The 22090-nt window shown below is 36.5% G+C and overlaps 1 protein-coding gene across 1 annotated transcript; it reads left to right on the top strand.

Annotated features, from left to right (window-relative positions):
• Positions 1 to 3484: 3484 nt before the first annotated feature.
• On the top strand, positions 3485 to 18301 carry LOC141550322 (uncharacterized). The gene is given in 9 exon segments (XM_074280839.1): positions 3485 to 4057; positions 6461 to 6952; positions 7830 to 7918; positions 12605 to 12731; positions 13284 to 13379; positions 15293 to 15541; positions 15544 to 15660; positions 15663 to 15830; positions 15914 to 18301. Coding segments are annotated over 8 exon segments (2007 nt in total). The 5' UTR covers positions 3485 to 4057; positions 6461 to 6537; the 3' UTR covers positions 16660 to 18301.
• Positions 18302 to 22090: the final 3789 nt, after the last annotated feature.

The raw sequence follows: 22090 nt of genomic DNA, 5'->3' as shown, positions 1-22090 counted from the left end.
TCCCACAGGGCCTGTCTAAGGCTTTCTTCCCTTCTCCCTCTATACTTCACTTGGAGAACACATCAGCTTATGTGGATTTAATTCTCTCTCAAATCTACCTCTCCTGCCCTAACCTTTTTATTGACCTTTAGTCTCACATCTCTAACTGCCTTATAGATATCTCAAATCGGATGTCTAGTAGATGTTTTAAACATGACATGTCCAAAACTGAACTCAAAATCTTTCTCCATAAACCCTCCTCCCCATTCCTCTAGTACTGCCCCCCACCCCAGGCTTGCAAACTAGCTGACATCCTTGACTCCTCATCGTTGCCAAGGCCTGTGGATTTCAACTTTGTACCATCTTTCCAATATGTCTCCTTTTCTCTGATAAAAAGAAAGAGAATTTTTTCTCTGAGAAAGAATAAGTTTTCTCTAACTTTTTGGAGCAGGCCCTCACTACCTCATATCTAGATTATTGCAATAGCCTGCTGTTGATCTGCCTGTTTCAAGTCTTCCCCACTCTGATGTATGTATGTATGTATGTATAATACCAAAGTGATTTTTCTAGCACATGGATCTGACCAGGTGGTCACCATCCTATTAAATAAACTCCAGTTAATACTATTGTTCTATGAGAAATGATAAACAGGCTCACTTCAGAAAAGCCTGGAAAGACTTACATGAACTGATGCTGAGTGAAGTGAGCAGAACCAGGAGAACATTGTACAAGCAACAGCATAACCTAGAACCCACCCCACTTCTTATACCTCATTTCCTACCACATAGCCTTCCATCCAGTAACCCCTGCCTCCTTGTTGTTCCATCAATATACTTGTGCTATCTCTTGTCTATGAGGAATTTTCTCTGATATGTCACAATGCCTAGAACATTTTCACTCTTTACACCTCCTGGCTTCCTTGTCTTACTTCAAGTCCCAAGTAATACCCTATCATCTACAGGAAGTTTTTCCCCACTCTTAATTCTAGTGCCTTTCCTGAGCTGAGCAGAGATGGGTAACAATGTATGAAATACTATATATAAGAACTGATGCAGAGTGATACTCTTCTTCAATGAGCTTAGTTTTGTTGAATTGGTTTTAATTTCCTATTCTTTGTTATAAGGATACATCTAGAAGAAAGGGCAAGAAGACATATACTCAACATTGTGCTAAGTGTTTAATAACGGGCTCACTGGGGGTAAAATGAAGGCACAATGGACTTTTAAGTTTAACTTGCATCATTAATGGAGGGCTGATTCCAGCAGATTACACCATGCTCCTGAGTATGTTGGGAAATGTAGATGATATTAAAAAATCAACAAAATCTTATTTTAAAAATAGAATCCTTAGAATTAATCTTTCAGTGTTCAAGTGCTACCTACTACACTTTCCTCATTCCTTCAATGAAGGAGTTGTCAATGCCTCTTCACAGCAAAATTACTCTAAATTTACTTTGGATACATTTTTAAATTTACTTATTTATATTTTTTATATTTTTCCCCATAATGGAAGGCAAGTGATAAGGGCAAAGATTGTTGTGCTTTTGTCTCATCTCCTCAGCACTTAATAGTGCCTGGCATATGGTAGTCATTTAGTAAATGATAATCGAATGAATTTAAGAGAATAGAATAATATTTGTGTGTCTTTCTCCATGCTTCATGGTGTCTTTGAGCTCTGCAGGAAAGGTTCTTAGTTCTTGTCCAAAGCTCTTCACAGTACCCTAGGCTCCAAAGCTGGAGAAGATTTGATAAATTAAGCAAATCAAGTCAAGTGAGTTTTCCTCTCTGTTGAGTAGCCAGGATGCAGGGGAAAGGCAAAAACACATCCTTGTTCTCAAGGAGCTGATGTTCAAATGAGAGAGCACATACTATGTGAAATGTAAGGAGAGGGATGCAAATAATGAGGTATATAAAATGTACATACAGAGCAGACAGGATAATCACATTGGGATGGATCGGCACCTTCTTGCAGGAGAGTCTTTGGGCTGAATTGTAAAGGAAGTCAGTCAAGGGAGGAATTATAAGTGAGGAAGGAAAGTGTTCCAGGAATCTGGGATAGCTAGTGCAAGCACTAGGAGTGTCACGTGTAAGGAACAGCACATAAGCCACTATGGGTGGATTGAAGACTATATGAGCCAGTGTAGAAGACTGGAAAGATGAAGAAGCCAGGTTGTGAAGGGCTTTAAATACTCGCATAAGGTTTTATACTTGATTCTAAGTAATAGAGAGTGACTAGAATTTATGGAGTGTGTGTGGTGTTGAGGGGAGGGATTGACATGGTGGGAGAAGCAGCAGGGCGAGCAATTAGGGCTGCTGCAACAGTACAAAGAGGAGGGCAATGGGAGGGAGAATAAGGAGGCCATGATGAAGCTCAGTTGTGGGCCTGAGTGACCGGAAGAATATTTTGCGTTATGTTGAGTTGAGATGCTTATGTGACAACTCATTGGAAAGGTCCGATAAGCATTGTGAACTGTAGCTCAGAAAAAAGGCCAACATCGGATAATTATCTTCATGGGAGTTAATGCGATCATCTGCCAGAAGAATATGAAGAGGGAAGAAAGGAAGTCTTAAGACAAGGGAGGGATTTCCTTGTCGGATGGGTAGGACTGAAGCTAGGAAAAGGCAGCTGAGCATCAGGCAAACCGATGGAAAGCAGAGTCGTTAAAACCCAGAAAGAGTTTACTCCACGACCACAAGGTTGCGGGCAGCGAGAAGGGTGAGACGGAAGACAGGCTGTCCAGATGCGATCAGAGGGCCGTCGTGAGTGACGTGCGGAACAAACTGCAGAACCCATTCCCAGCGTTCCTGGCAGTTGAGGCGTACTTTTAAAATCCAAAGTATTGGTTTTCATTTGTGAGCACTTTCCTTGGCCTCCAACCAGGAATTCTGTTGGTGCTGAGAGATTTTCTTTGGAGACACTACAAGGTTAGAAGCCCCAGAGAGCCAAGGGAGAGGAGGGGAGGCAAAAGGACTCCACGGCTTTGCAATTAATGTCTTTATCTCCTATGTGCAAAGACCTATTTCCTTTCCTTCTGCATGGGGGAAATTGTCTTTTTTTTTCCTCATGTACAAATGAGGCTGGGGTTAAGTGACTTGCCCAGGGTCACACAGCTAGGAAGCGTTAAGTGTCTGAGACCAGATTTGAACTTGGGTCCTCCTGAATTCAGGGCTGGTGCTCCAACCACTGCGCCACCTAGCTGCCCCAATATATTTTCTCTTATAATGAATTGAGAATAGAGAAAAGTTGTATTAAAACCTAAGAGATACGAGGCCCAAGAAAGGTCTTCTAATAAAAAGTGTTTGCCTCAGTTTCCTCATCTGTAAAACTAGCGGAGAAGGAAACGGAAAGCCACGATAGCATCTCTAGCAGGAAGTTCCGAGTGCTAGGGGCGCAGTGTGGGACGGGACAGAAAAGACTGAGCCATAGTGAGAACCTATCAGAGGGCGGGGACGGGGCTTTTGCGGAGGCCTCTGGGAGTCGTAGTTCCCAGAGCACAAGCCGGTGGAATACCGAAGCTGGCGCGGTAACGATGCTGACGCGTGCGCACCGGCCTGCTTCTCACAGTAACCGCCTTCCCCACAGTTGTTCCGGCGGGCGCGTGGTGTCTGGAGAAGTCTGAGGCAGCCCACCCATCCCCGTGCCCCCCTGACCCTGACTTCCCGCGCGTGACAGGGCCTGGCGGGGGCCAGCAGGAGCGTACGTAAGGAGCTCACGTGCGCGACGTTCACTTGGGCACTTGGGTGTGCCCGGGGGTCGCGCGCTAGGTCCCGGGAGGAAAACCTTGGCCCAGGTCAGCTGCCCGGGAGGAAAACCTTGGCCCAGGTCAGCTGCCCGGGAGTTCTGCAGAAAGCTCCCGTTTCGAGCCTGGGCTTCAGGAGACAATAGAAGCGTTGTGAGAACCAAAGGCATCCTCCGCCTTCTGCACAGATTTGCACTCACCGGCCTTCCGTACCTTCCCGTTCAGTCTGCGGGGCCACAGGACCCTTCACACCCCTGGGAGGGAGCAGTGAAAGGATAGAAGAGGAGGGAAGTGAATTTGTACTGTGCTCAGAAGTGGGATTAGGCTTCTCGCTGACAGGTGAATTAAATGGATTGGGACTCTGCCGTTTATTAAGGTTTTTTAACCCAAAGGTCGTGAATTTGTGTTTTTTAAAATTTATAATTGTACTTCAGTATAGTTAGTTTCTTTTAAAATTTATTTTATTTCATTCATATAAAAGCAGTATTCAGAGAAGAGGGCCTTAAGCTTCACCCAACTTCCAGAGGGTACATGACACAAAAGAAAGTATGGCCCTTGTTTCCTTAACACTTGAAATATATTGTTTAACCTAAATATATTTTATTATATATTATTATAAATAATTATATTAAATATTATTTTATTATTATTATATATTATTATTCCTTAACACTTGAAATATATTATTTAACCTAAAATATTAAGTTTGGTTAAGAGTATTTTTCTTTGACATCCAACCTGGAACTTTTTTAATACTGAAACTCCATCAAGGATGGGTAGGTACTTGCTCCTCACTTTAGCCTTAGGGTTTGTTTGTTTGTTACTTTTTTATTAAAGCTTTTTAATTTTCAAAAGATATGCATGGATAATTTTTCATAATTAACTCTTGCAAAATCTTGTGTTCCAATTTTTCCTCCCCCTCTCCCACCCTCTCCCCTAGACAGCAAATAATCCAATATATGTTAAACATGGTAAAAATATATGTTAAATCCAATGTAAGCATACATATTTATACAATTATCTTGCTGCACAAGAAAAATCAAATCAAAAAGGAAAAAAGAGTAAAAATGCAGTGTTGTGATCCACAATCCTCTCTGTGGGGGTAGATGGCTCTCTTCATCATAAGATCATTGCAACTGGTCTGAATCATCTCATTGTTGAAAAGTCCATCAGAATTAATCATTGTATAATCTTGTTTCTGTGTACAATGATCTCCTGGTTCTGCTCATTTCACTCAGCCTCAGTTCATGTAAGTCTCTCCAGGCTTCTCTGAAATCATCCTCCTGATCATTTCTTACAGAACAATAATATTCCATAACATTCATATACCATAATTTACCCATCCATTCTCCAATTAATGGACATCCATTCATTCATTTTCCAGTTTCTAGCCACTACAAAAAGGGCTGCCACAAACATTTTTGTACATGTGGGTCCCATTCCTTTCTTTAAGGGATATTTAGGATATAAGTCCAGTTGAAACACTGCTATATCAAACGGAATGCATAGTTTGATAGTCCTTTGGGCATAGTTCCAAATAGAGCAGGAGTTCTTAAGATCTATGAACTCTTATTGTTATTTAAAAAACAAGAAACTAACAAACATTTTGATCATTGTATTTTATAATTACATACATATATAAATATGATTATATAATTGGTTTCTTTTAAAATCTTTTTTATGCATTTAAAACATTATTCTAAGAAGTGTCACCAAACTTTCAAAGCGTGCATGACACAAAAGAAGATGAATTCTGAGATGTATGATGTAGGACTTGAACCCATATCTTCCTTATTGAGAAACTGACTTTCTAATTACAGAACCAGGTTGCCTCTCAGGACACAAATCACTTGTGAGTACACATAATAAGTTGGATCACTCCTAAATATTGCCTCTGATTCTGTCATAATCAAATAGGTATTTAAAAGAGTTTCCTTTCAGTGCACAAATGAAGGTTGCTAAACTCTTACCTTAAAATAACAAATCAATCCCATTTTTTACATAAAAGTGTTTACTTAGGAATCTTCTCTATCTGAACTGCCTAGGTATTTCTAGGTAATAATAGGTAGATTTCTTGATAAGGTAATTTACAAATAGGGTACCTATCATATATGCAATTAATAACATAAAATTTTAAATGGATTTGTTCATCTCTTTGTAGGTTAAGTACAGTCTTTTCCCAATTTTTGATTCTTTGTTCCACATCTTTACTGTCCTTTTGGTGTCCACTGACATACATTCATTCAGCAAAACATTTTTTCAGTACTCACTTTGTGTGCAAATTATAATACTGGGTGCTATGTCAGATTAATGGAAGAATAAGATAGTCTTTGCCTTTGTAAAGTTTGTTTATAATACAGTGTTTTTAGCTGAGTGACATAGATGTGGTAGAAGGCAGAATCAGTTAACATATTTGTCTCCATCTGTATTTTTTTTAATAGATCAAGAGACTAGGATATATTTAACCAGATCTTTGTATTAGATCAAACAAAGGGTTGAGATATAATTTCAAGTCTGGTTTTTTGTTTGTTTGTTTTTTTATTTGGATGAACTAGAGTGAATTATCCTGACTAAATCTTAGTTTCTTCATCTGCATGATACAAATGAATACACCTGCTCTCCATTAATCACGTTTTCTGTAGTTTGGATATCTACAGTGTCTTAACAGTCTTTACAGGGTCAATTGATATAATTGGTATTTCTGGGTCTCTCCAGCCAACCATGATGAATTTCTTTCTACAGCATTCATCAGGAATGTGGCAGGTATTCAGCCTGAAAGGAAATGGCTCTTTGCTAAGAACATAGATTTGAAGTCCCTAATGATGGTCTCTAATGGAAAGATGATGACCTTGAATAAGATGATGACTCTATATCCCCAAATCCTGGGTCTATATGAACAAGATAAATTACTGCAAGATGTCCTGAAGGAAAGGGTAACTATCCTAGATAAAGAGAAATTTAACCCTGAGACTTCTCGCCAGAACTTCAGATGTTTTCCATATCCAGAAAAAGCTGGACCCCGTGAAGTTGTGAGCCAGCTCTGGGAACTCTGTCTTCAGTGGCTGAGGCCAGAGATTCACACCAAGGAGCAGATCCTGGAACTGCTGGTGCTGGAGCAATTCCTGACCATCTTGCCCAGTGAGACCAGAATCTGGGTGAAGTCCCAGCATCCAGAGAATATTGAGGAGGTGATTACCCTGGTAGAAGATTTGACCCAAATGCTTGAGGAAGAAGGTGAGAGTTACAGAAGGATAGAGAGAGAGTGTGAAATCTCTTCAGGATATGAGAAAAAATAATGTATAACTTGAGGTGTCCTTGGAGAAAGAGTAATAAAGGGAGGAAACAATAAGGGAGAAGGGAGATCCCTGGATTGATAGAGGTGAAAAAGCAAATATCATCTATTTTCAGGGGTTCTAAGAATCTTTTTAGCCTCAACATTAGTTCTCTGTTTTATTTATAAGTTTAGTCCTTTCCTTCAAGTTTTACAAAGTTTTTCACTGTCTAATTTTAGGTGTAAAACCAGGGAATAGTAAAAGGTATTTTATGAACACTCATAGGTTACTTCCAAAGATTTGTTGAAATTGCCATACATCTATCAATGACTGAATATTGAGTTCCATAATACCTTGAAATTATATTTTTATCCTTTGAAGATATCTATGGGCTAAATAATTACAACAGTCCTAATTTTACAAATTGGAAAAACTAAAATAAATATAATAAATTGACTTGCTCAAGTTTACATAAGTAAAACAATAGTTAAGTTTGGTCCCAGGTATCTTTATTTCAACTCTGTTTTTTGTTTTTATGATAAATAGAAGTCATTTAATTTCTCTGAATTTCCACAAAGAATCTAGCAAATATAGGAAATTCTATATTTCCTAACCAAATGGAAATGTTTTAGTTGCATAGTGTTTTGTTACACATTAATGAGGATGTATTATATTAGAGACAGAATTCTGAAATTAAACCATGTATCTTAAATCCCAAACTAGATTTCTGTCCTTGGAAACCTGTTCTGACTGCACTGGCAGACTCAGGATCCCATTATCTTCTTTGAATTTTTCTGAGAGTGTAGTCTAATCTTATTTCTATACTTCTTCCTTCCCAGCTCTAAGTTCTCAGGATTCTGTCCTTTCCCAAGAGGGAAACAGAGAGAGAGAAGGAATGCTGATTGGGATGCCAATAACCAGATCTCAGGTTAGTTAATTTTCTCTCCCTTTCCTGAAGAGTTATCTTGATTTTGAGGGTAGACACTTTTTCTTCCTTTCTCTAGGGTTTTTCTGTCCCCCCCCCAAAAAAGCCTTTAAAAAGAGATCTGAACCCCTTTTATTGGGTTACAGGAGACTAGGCCTATCTTTGTAGATGATGGAAACTAGAGAACAATAGTGATTTACTTATGCTTTCTCTTCTCTATGCAGAATTCACTTCTGTCTGCTTTGTGCTCAGTGCTATGGTAATCATCTTCAAGTTTATTTCATACATATATATATAGTACTTGGATTCTAAGACATGATAGATTCTTTGAAGAACAGAGAATACAGGAAATTCCAAAAGTCTCAGTCCTATTTTAAGTTATTAAAGTTTACACCTACACTGAGACTTTTAGAACACCCTATTTTATTTAATAATAGCTTTTTATTTTCAAAATACATGCTAAAATAGTTCTCAACATCCATACCTGCAAAACACTATTCCAAATTTTCCTTCCTTTCCTCCCTCCCCAATTCTTCTATAATATTTCCATATTATCATGCTGCACAAGAAATATCAAATTAAAAAGGGAAAAAATGAGAAAAAAACAAAAGGCAAGGAAACAACAACAAAAAAGATAAAAATGCTATGTTGTGATCCACATTCAGTCTCCACAGTCAGTTCTCTTTTAATGCAGATGGCTCCATCCATCACAGATCCATTAGAATTGCCATATCCATATGATTACTGCATAATTTTGCTGTTGCTGTTTACAGTGTTCTCTTGGTTCTACTCGTTTCACTTAACACCAGTTCATGCAAGTCTCTCCAGGCCTTTTTGAAATCAACCTGCTGATTATTTCTTATAAAACAATAATATTCCATAATATTCATGTGCCACATGCCATTCTCTAACTGATGGGCATCTACTCAATTTCTAGTTCCTTGCCACTACAAAAAGTATTCCTACAAACATTTTTGAACATGTGGGTCATTTTCCATTTTTTATGATCTCTTTGGGATACAGGCCTAGTAAAAGTCACTGCTGAATCACAGGGTGCGCACAGTTTGATAGCCCTTTGGACATAGTTCCAAATTGCTCTCCAGAATACCACCAACAATGTATTAGTGTCCTGGTTTTCTCACATCTCCTCCAACATTTGTCGTTACCTTTTCCTGTAATCTTAGCCAATCTGAAAGGTATGTAGTAACACCTTGTATTTTTTAAAAAATGAAAGAAATGCAAAGAAGTGCATAATAAAGTACTAGAAGTTGTGATACAGAAGTGCTATATGAGATCAAAGAATGAATGGTGTTATTCTTAAGATACATAAGAAAGCAATTCAGATTTATAAAAATAAACACTATTCCCCAATTAATAGATGGTTCAAAGATATGAAGAGGAAGTTTTTGAAAAGATTATCAACTTTTAAAACTGTCAATTTTTAAAAGAAGCTAACAACAACCATGTTTTTTAAAAATACTCCAAATCATTATTAATTAGAAATAATTAAAGCAATTCTGAAAGGAAAATGACATGTTAATAGAGCTACAGGCTCAGATGTGATAAATGTTCTTGTGCTGTAAAAATGAGAAAAGAAATGATTTCAATTAGACAAGGAAATCTTTATATGAGCTAATGTAGAGCTAATGCAGAATTTATCAGAAAAAAACAATTTCTACTATAAAATATTCTAAAAATGAACAATTTTGGAGAATTATAAATTGATGCAAAATGAAATGAGCAAAACTAGAACAATGTATATAATAACAAGACAATAAAAATAGTATTTATGGTATTAGAACTATGATCAATACAGTGACCATCCATGATTCCAGAGAATTCATAATGAAAGATACTAGGTACCTCCTTACAGAGAAATGATAGATTTTGGATGCAGAATAAAACAAATCTTTGTATTCAGTGAGGGAATTTATTTTCTTGACTGCATTTTTGTTAGAAGAAATTTATTGGGGCAGCTGGTTGGTGTAGTGGATAGAGCACCAGCCCTGAATTCTGGAAGACCTGAATTCAAATCTGGATCTGGTCCCAGACAATACTTCCTGTCTGTGACCCTGAACAAGTCACTTAACCCTAATTGCCTTAGCAAATAAAAAAAAAATTGTTTGTTTTTTTTCCTCATAGTGGGGAGAGTGGGGAGAAAGGAAGGGATAGATTTTTGTTAATTTTTTTCAAGTTTAAAAATGGGGTATTAAAGTTGTGGAATGTTTCATGCTTTTTCAAATAAGTTCACTGAATTATTAGTTTTGCTCATTTGTTTTTCTTTACAAGAGACCTCTCATAAAATGATGATGTTCTATAACTTTTATGTCTTCTGAAACATCTCAGTTCTAAGGTTATATGCACCTTGTTCATGGCCTAGAGTGTCCTGACTCCAGAGTAAAGAGATCAGGTACTCAGCACTTGGTATAGCACTTTACCATCCCTTTCCCCTTTCATGAAGTCCCAGGGAGAATCTTTTAAAGCCTTGGAATAGCTTTTCTATAGTGCCAATCTAAAGCATTTATCAAGATTAACAGAGTCCCTAAAAGAAGGTGGGTACTTTGTATAAAGTAAACTAGAACAATGTTTAACACAAAAGACTTACAAATTCACATTGACAAAGATTTAAAACATTACATAGTAACCCATCATGTTATATTCTCCTAAAAGGTTGATGAACATGTATAGAGGTACAGTGGATAGTGTCAGGCCCAAAAGTCACGAAGACCTGAGTTCAAATCCAGTCTCAAGTATGCAGCAGATACTTTCTAGGCAAGACACTTACTAGTTTTACAGTTTTCTAATCTGTAAAATAAGCTAGAGAAAACAATGGATACTTTAGTATTTTTATCAGAAAAACCCTTAATGGGATCATTAATAGTTGCACTTGATTAAATAACTGAAAAACAATAAACAAATAAGCAAACAAAAACAGAAATAAAACAAATGAAAATTTGACATACTTAGGCTGCTAGATAGGCATTTCACCTTCACCTTGGTGCTCTCCTCTCTCTCCAAGAATCTACTCAACATCTATCTTCTGGTGAGCTAGCTCTTGGCAGGGCTCATCCTCTTGAAAAGTCACATCCTTTTGGGTAATCATCACCTTGACTCAAGAGCTCTAAAACTTCAAAGCTCATGAGGTTCTCACTGAGCCTAGAAAGTGTTCCACATCTCAGAATTACTTTTTGATCACCTGTGCTCAGTAGCAGATGAGTAAAACAGAAGAGGCAGTCAGAGACTTGATATCCACTCTCAACTTTACAACACAAATTTGCTGCCATATTTAAAAGCTATCAAAGATACTAGAGGCAGAAGACAGTGAGGTTAGAAGGGAAAAAAAAGGGGGAATAGAGAATGAGATTGTTATTTCTTTAAAGTTCATTGAGAGGGAGATTCTTCTTGCTCAGGGGCCAGTCTTCTTCAATACATGGAGACCACCCAAAAGCCTCTGGTTGTGACTATCCTATAGCAAGAAGCCCACTCAGTAGAAGGGTTGAAAAATGTTCATTGGCAAGGAAAATACCATATTAGAACACATATGTCACTGAAAGAGATTAAGGCAAGGGATCAATTCTGTTTGCTTCACAGAATGGCTCTTATACTCCCATGCCCCCATGTGTATGTTACCTGTTACATTTGTAAAAGGAGGAATTTTAATTTCTTGTTCTCTGAGGTATTTTCAAGCTTTAAAATTTCAGGTCTATTATTTCTACAAATCTTATTTTCTATAAATTAATCTCAATTCATGATTCTGGTATCAAGTTATGCAAAAATGGGCTAATTTCTTAGTTTGCTATACCTCAGCAAGTAGACTTGAGAGAAAGACATGTTTAGTCTCACAAGGAAAAAATTAATGATTAGGTATCTCAAAATATACTGAACTCTACCTCAAGAAGTAGTGGATGCCCCCTTATTTCTTCAATCTTCAAGCAGAGGCTAAAAGGCAATTTTCCTTCATCCTGTTTGTAAGGGTTGACTGGATGAACACTGAAGATCCCTTTTGACTCATATTTTTTTTTATTTTTTTTCTTTAAAAAGCATTTGATGTGATTAAGTGTAATGCGGCCTAATAAAAAGCTAATTAAGATAGTTTTCATCCATATGTTAAATCAAACAAGATTCTTTTTATCAAGACCAATATAAAATGAATAGAGCACAAAATTCAAATTGAAGATACCTTAAAGATCATTCAGCAAATATTGTGTGAATACATGCTCTGTGCCAGGCTCTGGGTTGAGTGCTAGAATCCTTGTTCACAAAGTGCATATCTTCTATTGAGGAGCATTCTCCAAATAGAACTGTTTTGGGTAACATCATGCTAATTATATAGAACCCCAGAAAGTTATGAAAGCCTAAATGATTATGTCCTGTGCATACGGATGGATAGTGAGTTGGAACTGAATTCCAGAATATAATGGGTTGAGGACAGAGGCCTGTTTTGCATTTAAGAATCTGAGGAGTGGGCAGTGACGAGTATAGAGAGAAATCCTTCTTAGCTTTCAACTCAGAGCATTGCATTAAGACTTTATTCTTGGGTTTAGGATGATCACTCTTCATTGATAATATGTTACAACTGACATAAACAGGGAAATTGGAAATGGTAATTCTCTTGGTTAGAGGGAAATGATGGAGAAGTTGTATTTCTGGGAGTCTCTTGATCAAACATAAATGTGTTTGATGTTTCAGGCATCAATGTCATTCAAGGATGTGGTTCCAGATTTTACCTGGGAAGAGTGGACACAATTGAATCCTGTTGAACAGGCTCTCTGCAGGGAAGTGCTGCTGGAGACTTACAGGAACCTACTTTTTCTTGGTAAATATTTCCATTATTGCTCCAAATCTTCACTTTGAACTTTACAAGTTTTTTAAAACAATGAGATCTTGAAAATATTTAGCTGAGTTTGGTCTTCATTTGTTTAAAAAAAAAGTTCTAACATGCTTTTGGACTAGTCAAGATACTTATTGTATGTTTCCAAATTTTAAAAATCTCTTTGCCTTAGAGAAATGAAAATGAGATGATTTAATTAACTCATTGGTATCCTGGATGTTGCACTTCTCTCCCCCCCCCCCCCCAAGCTCTATTTATAATCTACATGTTAAGCATTTTATACTGATACTGAGTACAGATAACCTCATGGGGAATAAAGGGGTGGCATTTACATTCTCCGAGGAGGAAAAGTTAGTAACTTAAGTACCCTTCTCAACTTAAAACAACTCCATGGATCATCCACTTGGATTTACACTTTGTGCCTTCTTAATTTATCCATTCTTTTTAAATATGAAGGAACCCGAATCTTATTGTAGAATCTCTCTCTTTTTGTATTAGGGGGAAAAAGCAATGTCTATTTTACTGTCCTATGTGCAGGTCTTTCAACCTCCAAACCAGATGTTATCTTGAAGTTAGAGGAGGGAGAAGTACCAGGGATGCTGGACAATGAAGCCCGTAAAAGCATCTGTTCATGTGAGTGAATGAAAACTAGCAGATGGCAATTTATTACAAACAATAGATTGAGTAGGGTAGTTATTAAGGGAGAATACACCTTTGAAATGTTGACTTAGAAAGTTCTCAAAGTGTTTCAGGAGTAAGAAGAGCAGAGGCTGTTTTGAATTCCCATATGTTTTTGCCTTGTCAGCAAATAGTTTATTCTTCTTTTATTTCCAAATTACCTTCTGAAAGGTAATTCCTGAAACCCGACTTCTACCTTTTATTTTATGGGAACTTATTTTAAAGTTCACTGATTTCTTCTGTATTTTCTTTTCATATTTAGCCTCCCTGCCTCCTTTGAAATTACTGAGCAGAATCACAGATGAGTTAAAAGAGACGTCAGAGGCTATCTAGTCCAATTTATACCTGAAAAAGAATTTCCCTTTCTCTGAGGAATTGTCACCTTTCTCCATTTGAGGAACTGTTAAAGAAAAGAAATTCAGGTGCATCTTATAACCTTTTAAGCAGAGATGTTTTAATTATACCTTTTAGGTTAAGTAGAATGGTATTGGTGGATCATGAAATAATAAATAGACTAGTGTAGAAATTTAATCTGACAGTTGGAGGTAAGATACATTGGAAGAGTACACATGTAAGGTGACATTCTACATTCTGATCCTGTTCTCATTTTATATATCTACTGTATATAACCTCTGCCTTTATTTACTTTTCCCCTTTCTCAGCCTCTTCATAGACAGAAAATACATATATATGAGACAATCAATAATGACAATAACTTCCAATTATATGGCATGTTAAAGCTTTTTACTAACCTCTTTTAACTTGAAATTGTTAATTTTTAAGAATCTGCACATCATGTGTATAATTAAGGGAATTTGCTGATTCAGAGTCAGTAAATTTGGTTTTAAGTAATGACTGCCATTTTTGATTCATGTGACTGATCACTTTGCTTTTTTAGACCTCATTTTCCTCACCTTTTAAGTGATGGAAAGGTACTGTCTGACTAAGAAGTAACTAGAGAAGAAATGGAGACAATTAATAAAGTAACTTTTTCTTGTAGTTTGAACAGAAGGAAATATATAGAGGTTATCTTGAAGAGTTGGTGCTTCTACTGAATTTGTTGGATTTTTTTCCCAAGGTGGAGGAGACTTCAGCAAAAAAAAAAAAAAAAAAAAAAAAAAAAAGAGTTAAATTTTCCATGTGGATTATGCATTATTAATACTAATCTAAAGAAAGACAGGGGGAAAGTTTCCCAGGGATTCCATTGTATAAAAGAAAAGGGCCTCAAATTAGCAATATAGCCATGATGTATGTATATATTCTCTAGCTAGCAGTATGAATTCTTTTATGTAAACAGAAAATTGTTACTTCAAATTGAAAAAATTCTACATAGCAAGTATATCTTTTTATACTTTATTTAAAAGGTATAGAACTAGAAACAAGATAATTATGGAAAGAGGCCAGATATATAAAATTTCTGCTCTGTGCTCTGCTGTACTATATGGGCAAGTTACATAATCTAAGTCTTACTTTTCTCATAAGAAAATGGCAATTGTGACAATCGTTGTACTAACATAAGAGGTAATCAGAGATTCCTTTTCTTCAGAATAGTTTGTTAACTTTAAGGTATTTAAATAAATTTAAAGTATTTCACTTTAGACCAGGAGTTCCTAACTCATGAGTCATAGAATCCTTTGGCACTTTAATGAAGCCTATAAGCCCTGTCTCAGAATGTTTTTAAATACCTAAAATAAAATGAAACCAATTTTATTGAAATATAGTTGAGCAAGTTCATAGACCCCAAGTTAAGAATCTCTAAAATATTTTCCTACTTTCTTATTCCATTCCAATGGCAATAAGCTTTTTTTTTTTTTAATCTCCTGGCATCAGGAAAATTTATTTTATTTTATTTTATTTTATTTTTTCAGATTGGCATACTGTGCCTGAAGCAAAAGAGTCAGTTACAAAATGGGACACTTTTGTGAAAGAATCATCTCAGGAGGTTATAATGGAAAGATCCACAAGGCATTGCTCTTGGTACTCTGAATTGGGAGAATCCTTTAAATGTTATGATACATTAGTAAAGCAACAGATCCACCAGGAGAACCTGGTAAAACAATCAGTTGTCACACCTGAACAAACATCAAGTAAGGAAAGAAATTTTGAAAGAATTGATTTTAGGAAAACTTCAGTCTAAGTTCAATTCTAGTTGCGCAGGACAAAGTTCCTATAATAAAGAGTTTCTATAAGTGTGATGTGCATGGAAACAGCTTCAAAACTGATTCATATCTAATTAAATCCCAAGAATCTACGCAGGAAAGAAACCTTTTAAGTATACTGAATGTGGGAAAACTTTCAGCCAGATTTCACAATTTAATGTTCATCAGAAAATTCATTTGGACGAGAAACCCTATAAGTGTAATGAATGTGGAAAAGCCTTCACCAAGAGGACAAATCTTACTCAACATCAAAAATTCATTCTGGAGAAAAACCCTATAAATGTAATGAATGTGGAAAAACTTTTAATAAACGGGCAAACCTTACTCAACATCAGAAAATTCATTCTGGAGAGAAACCACATAAATGTAATGAATGTGAGAAAGCCTTTTCCATCAGATCTCACCTTACTCAACATCAAAGAATTCATTCTGGAGAGAAACCCTATACATGTAATGAATGTGGGAAAGCTTTTACTCAGAAGACACATCTTAATAAACATAAGCATACTCATATTGGAGAAAAGCCGTTTAAGTGTACTGAATGTGGAAAAGCTTTCAGCCTAATTTCACAACTTAATCTTCATCAAAGAATTCATTCTGAAGAGAATCCCTATAAATGTAGTGAATGTGGGAAAGCCTTCACTGTAAGATCACGACTTGTTGAACATCAAAGAATTCATGCTGGTGAAAAACCTTATAAATGTAATGAGTGTGGGAAAGCCTTTACCAAGCGGGCAAACCTTACTCAACATCAGCACACTCATGTTGGAGAGAAACCATTTAAGTGTAATGAATGTTCAAAAGCTTTTAGTTATATTTCACAATTTAATCTTCATCAAAGAATTCATTCTGGAGAGAAGCCATATAAATGTAATGAATGTGGGAAAGCCTTCACTAAGCGGGCAAATCTTAATCAACATCAGAAAATTCACTCTGGAGAGAAACCCTTTAAATGTAGTGAATGTGGGAAAGCCTTCACTATCAGGTCTCGACTTACTCAGCATCAAAAAATTCATGCTGAAGAGAAACTTTATGAACTAGGGAGAGTCTTCCCCACCAGGTCACATCTTACTTAACATCAAAGAATTCATATTGTACAGTAACATTATTAAAAAATGATCAGAAAGGCCTTTCTGTGTGGCAATAGTATAACTTGAGGACACACTCTTTAAGACAAAAGCAGATCTATTAAATAGGAACTTTGTAAATTTAATGACTGCTATTCTGATTTTTAACCAAAGTTCATTTCTGTCTGAAAACACAGAATATCAAAATCTGTGGTTTGAATTAACTGTTCTTAGTTGTGCTTTCTGGGGCCAAGCTTAACATTTCATTTAAAACAAAAACAAAAAAACTAAGAGCTAGAAGAACTACCAGGGTCATCCAGTTTAAGCAATAAGTGAACAAATATACTTTCAGTAACATTCCTAATAAGTAATAATCCAGACTGAGTAAAGATTGATAATGAGGGAAAACCCATTGCCTCCCAAAGCAGCCCATTCCCCTTCTGGAATCTCCATTACGTTTTTCCTTCTAGGTTATTTTTGTTTTTGTTTTTTTGCTGAGGCAGTTGGGGCTAAGTGACTTGCCCAGGGTCACACAATTAGGAAATGTGTCTGAGGCCACATTTGAACTCAGGTCCTCTTGACTTCAGGGCTGGTGCTCTATCCACTGTACCACCTAGCTGCCCCTTCTTCTAGTTTTGCATTACATTTTGCAACTTCTAGTCATTGCTCCTAGTTCTCTCAGGCCAAATGAAAAAGCATAATAATTGATTAGGAAGAGCTTTGTCCTGGCCCTTCTGTTTTCTCCCCATTCTTTCTCAAATATCTCCTTAACTACTATGGATTCAATCATTAGGCTACACGATAGGCCTTCAGATATTTAAAGATAGCTCTCATGTCTGCTTTTTGTCTTTAAGTCAAACCTTCCCATTTACTTCTTATTGGACATGTTATTCTGCCCTTCCAATGTTTTGATCACATTTTTCTGGAGATAATTTAAATTTGCTTATATCTTTTCTAAAATCTGATATTTAAGATGTGGCCTATCCAGGATAGAATATAGTAGAACTATTAGCTTCCTCATTTAAGACATTATTGCACTCTTAATGAAGCACTTTAGTGCCATGGCAACTGTTGTCTCATTGAGTTTTCAGTCTATATATTCCTCCAGATCTTATTCACAGGAACTATATCTCCACACAACACACACATTTCTTAGCTATTTATAAAGTTGGTTTTTCAAACTTAGTTGTCAAAGTTGACATTCATTCTTATTTAGATTCATCTTATTTGATTTATTTTTTTTGTTTTAGTCTATTGAGAGTTTTCTGAAACCGGATTCCCAACTGATGTGTTAATTATCCCTTGTGGTGTTATATCATACTTAACAAGAATACCACCCAGGGGTATTTTCTGATAAAAGTGTAGGGTAGCAGAAGGCCAAAAAACAGATCTTTGAGACACTTTTCTTTCAAGTTAATATCAATCAAATATTGAGTATACTTTAACTGAAAATTTGTGTCCATATCCATTTATTGTACTTTATATATAGATGAATCTTAATCACAAAGACAATATGAATGGTGGTCACAATTACCTACATACTGCACTTTTTCAGTGTCATTTTCAAATTCGCCACTTTTCCCTCTTAGCATTCCATTTATTAGAATGTAAGTTTCTTGAGAGGAGACCATCTAATAAAGGATACAGCATCTAGACAATAAGTGCTTGTTGATTGATTAGCATGGATATTTATAAGACTGGTCCTTGGCCTTCTGCTTTCTCACAGGTCTTTGACATCTCAATTACTATGGATTCAAGATTTTTTTTTAAACCTTTGTATTGAGGACTGCCAAATGCATTATTTCTCTTCTGAATTCTTCAATGTCAACTGCTTATTAAATGGTTTCACATAGTAGTCTATCATAGATGTCATATTAGCCTTTGTAACCCCAAAGTGCTAACTTAGTATTTTGTTCCTAACCTGGGATATCCCACAAATTTGCCTTTTGTCCAAGGCATTACCATTGGTTATTCAATTTCCTAGCTTTAGTGTTGATTCTTCTTTCTTTACCCCATTTTCCCTCCTTGCCAAATCTAATCATTTACCAAATCTTATTGATTTTATAGAGATCATATTTTGTCTTGCATTAATCCCATCTTTTTCATTCACATAGCCATTAATATGAGTTCAAACTCTCATTATCCCTCACCTGAGATGCTAGAAATAACCTAATTATCTTATTTGCCATCTTTAATCCATCCTCCAAAAAGCTGTTAAAACAATATTCCTAAAACACAGATGAAATCGAGTCTCTGTTGCTTAAAAATCCTCAGTGGATTTGTTTCCTTTAGCATGTAATATAAACTCTTTCGTCTGGATACTGTAATTGAGGAGAGCTTTTCAACTACTGGAAAGGGGATTAGTTGCTCATACTTGTCCAGCCATTTAGTAGCTGTAGCACCTCAAAGAAAAGAAAGAACTTCTTACACACTAACAATATATCCTAGCAAAGTTTATTGAGAGATATTTTTGATAGCCAGGATCTTCTATAACTGAAGGAGAATATGTAGACACAGTATTTTTTCTTTCAAGTACTTGTAGAACAGGAATACTTAAATCTATTTTGTGTTGTGGCTCTCCTTTGGTAGTTTGGTGAAATCTATGGACCCCTTCTCAGAAAAATGTTTTTAATTGCATAAAACAAATCTACATGGTATTACAAAGGAAAATTATTTTAAATACAATTATTATATATTTATGTGTATATGCATATATGTATAAATATGTTCTTGGACTCCAGTTTTAAAAACCCTTATTTTAGAAAGAATATATGTTTCTCTAGCTCTATAGGTAGAAAGATTCTTATGCTAGCCATCTGTGCCATGCAAATATATAGCTCCCAAGATCACTTTATGGCACATGTAGCATAAAAGTGGCTTTGCAAATTTCCCCATAGATACACAATGTCTCATCTTTGATGTGTGTTGTTGCAGCTTCACTGATATCCTGATTCCCATGTATTCTGTGGTAATGACTGATGAGGATACAAGGTTTTGTCTATTGTGTCTTATTGTGATCATTGAAAATTAAACTTTGTTGAGACAAAGGAAGAAGAAAAAGAAAATAGGAAGAGTAGCTTATTCCATGATTTGCCTTGCAAATTTAATATTCACTACACAAACAGACTTCTTGTTATGGCCAAGGCTGGCATTTGTGATATATTTTTAAACTATGTAATGGATTATATTCAGCTAAGTCTAAAAATAAGAAAAACCAAAGATGATGTGTATCCACAACTCTGGATTCTCAACTGCTCAACCTCTTAAGCCTGCCATCAAATGTCTAGGGAACAAGTCACAAAACTAATTCCAGTTTCAATCTCTGCTTTAGGCAGTTTCCAGGAAGGCTTACTTACTTACCTACTTAGAGAAAGAGAAAGAAGCCTGTTGGAGTGGATAAGGAAAACAGGCAGCAAAAGCTATGTTCCTGTGAAACAACATGTACAAATGAAGAAATGTTCATAATAATATTGATTATATCTGGTTATGGCAGAAAAGAAAGCAATTCTTACCAAGAATATGCCCCAAACATGTAAAAAGTGACTTGTTTCTGTCACTATGTGGATCTAGGTATGTTCATCATCCTTTTATAATTCTGATTATCATCCATTAGATAAGTCCCTTTATACAATTCTTGTTTCTCTGTATTCTAAGGGTTGATAACAGAGAATATCATATAGTAAAGGCTGCTAGAACAATGGCTTCCCAAGCTGGGATCATGACCTCTGTTTCCACTATTGATTACTACTTCAATATTTGTATGCCAGTAACTTTCACAGTTATCTCATTTTGACATCTTGATTGCATTCCAAATATTGGAAGTTCATGTGATCTTGTTTTTAAGAGGAACTCATGTTTTCTCACATCTTAAGGTCCTCAAAGCTCACACTGCATACTCACACTTTCAAATAAAGTTTTATAAGATCTGAATATATTTAGAATCAAATCAACCTAATAAACTATTACAAAATAAACATTCACTCACGTGAGGGAAAGGGCTCAAATGTTCTTAAGTATAAGGGAAAAGTTAGAATCTTTTTGTATTGTTTTTGGTAGTCTAGCAAAATCTATGGACTGCTTTTGAGAATAATGTTTTTTTTTTCAAATGTATAGAATAAAATATATAGGACTACAAAGGAAACATGTTGAGATGAAAACCCCAAAAAAATCTTCACAACCTTGGAAAGGTTTTTCCATTTTACAACTGAAAGTTAAAGCAGGAATAACATGATCTGTCCAGGATCACACAGCTAAGTGTCTGAGGCCAGATTTGAATTTAGATCTTCCTAACTCCAGGCTTAGTGCTTTAGCCCATGCTCCACCTACTTGGCGCTATAACAAGCAAAGAAGTGATGAATATTTATGAAATACTATGAAGTGCCAGGTTCTGTGCTGGGCTTTGGAAATACAAAAAGAGGCAAAAAAAAAAAAAAAAAATCCCTGTCATCAGGGCTCTGATACTCTTTCCCTTGAATGGGGACCTGATCAAGCCAAGATTTTTAAAACCCTGAAGGCCAAACTGAACTCTGCCCCTGCCCTGGCCCTAATTTAGAAAAGCCTTTTACTCTGTATGTAGATGAAAGGCCAGGCCAGGCTCTTGGACCTGACCCCAGACTAGTCACCTACTTCTCAAAGAAACTGGACTCAGTTTCCCTAGGAAGGCCCTTCTGCCTTAGAGTGATGGCTGCTCTGGCCCTTCTAATTGAAGAAGCCTCAAAACTCACTTTGGGGCAGCCATTGGAGGTCCTAACCCCCTACCAGGTTCAGAGCATTTTAGAAGCCAAAGGGCATCAGTGGCTTGCTGGTGGGAGGCTTACTATATCAGACTCTCCTCTAGACACCCCCAATCTGACTCTCCCGGTGTGTCATACTCTCAATCTGCCACCTTGCTCCCTGACAACTCAGGTGACATCATTCATAATTGTGAGGAAGCTTTAGATTCTGTCTACTCAAGTCGACCTGACCTGAGGGATATCCCTCTTGACAACCCAAAAGGTGAATGGTTTACAAATAGGTCTGATTTTCTTGCAAATGGGGAAAGGCAGGATATTCTGTGGTGACCCTCAATGGCACCCTGGAAGCTAAGCCATTGCCCCTTGGGACTTCTGCCCAGAAAGCTGAGCTCATTGTCTTAACCAGAGCTTTGGAACTGGGGAAGGGAATGAGAGTGGACATCTATACAGACTCCAAATACGCCTTTTACATTTTGCATGCTCATGGGTTTATATGGAAAGAAAGGAGACTTTTGACAGGAAAGAATTCTCCTATTAAATATGCAGGAGAAATTCTACAGCTATTGGAACCTCTCCACAAACCCAGGAAGGTTTCAGTCATATTTTGTAAAGAACACCAGAAGGAAGATTCACTTCAGGCCAAAGGAAATAGGGTTGCGGATTCAGCTGCTAGAGCTGCTGCCCATTCACCCCTGACTATGGCACCT

Source organism: Sminthopsis crassicaudata, chromosome 1 (assembly GCF_048593235.1).
Source record: "Sminthopsis crassicaudata isolate SCR6 chromosome 1, ASM4859323v1, whole genome shotgun sequence".
NCBI classification, from domain to species: Eukaryota; Metazoa; Chordata; class Mammalia; order Dasyuromorphia; family Dasyuridae; genus Sminthopsis; species Sminthopsis crassicaudata.
Note: the sequence above shows the minus strand (reverse complement) of the source record. Positions and strands in the feature narration are given on the sequence as shown.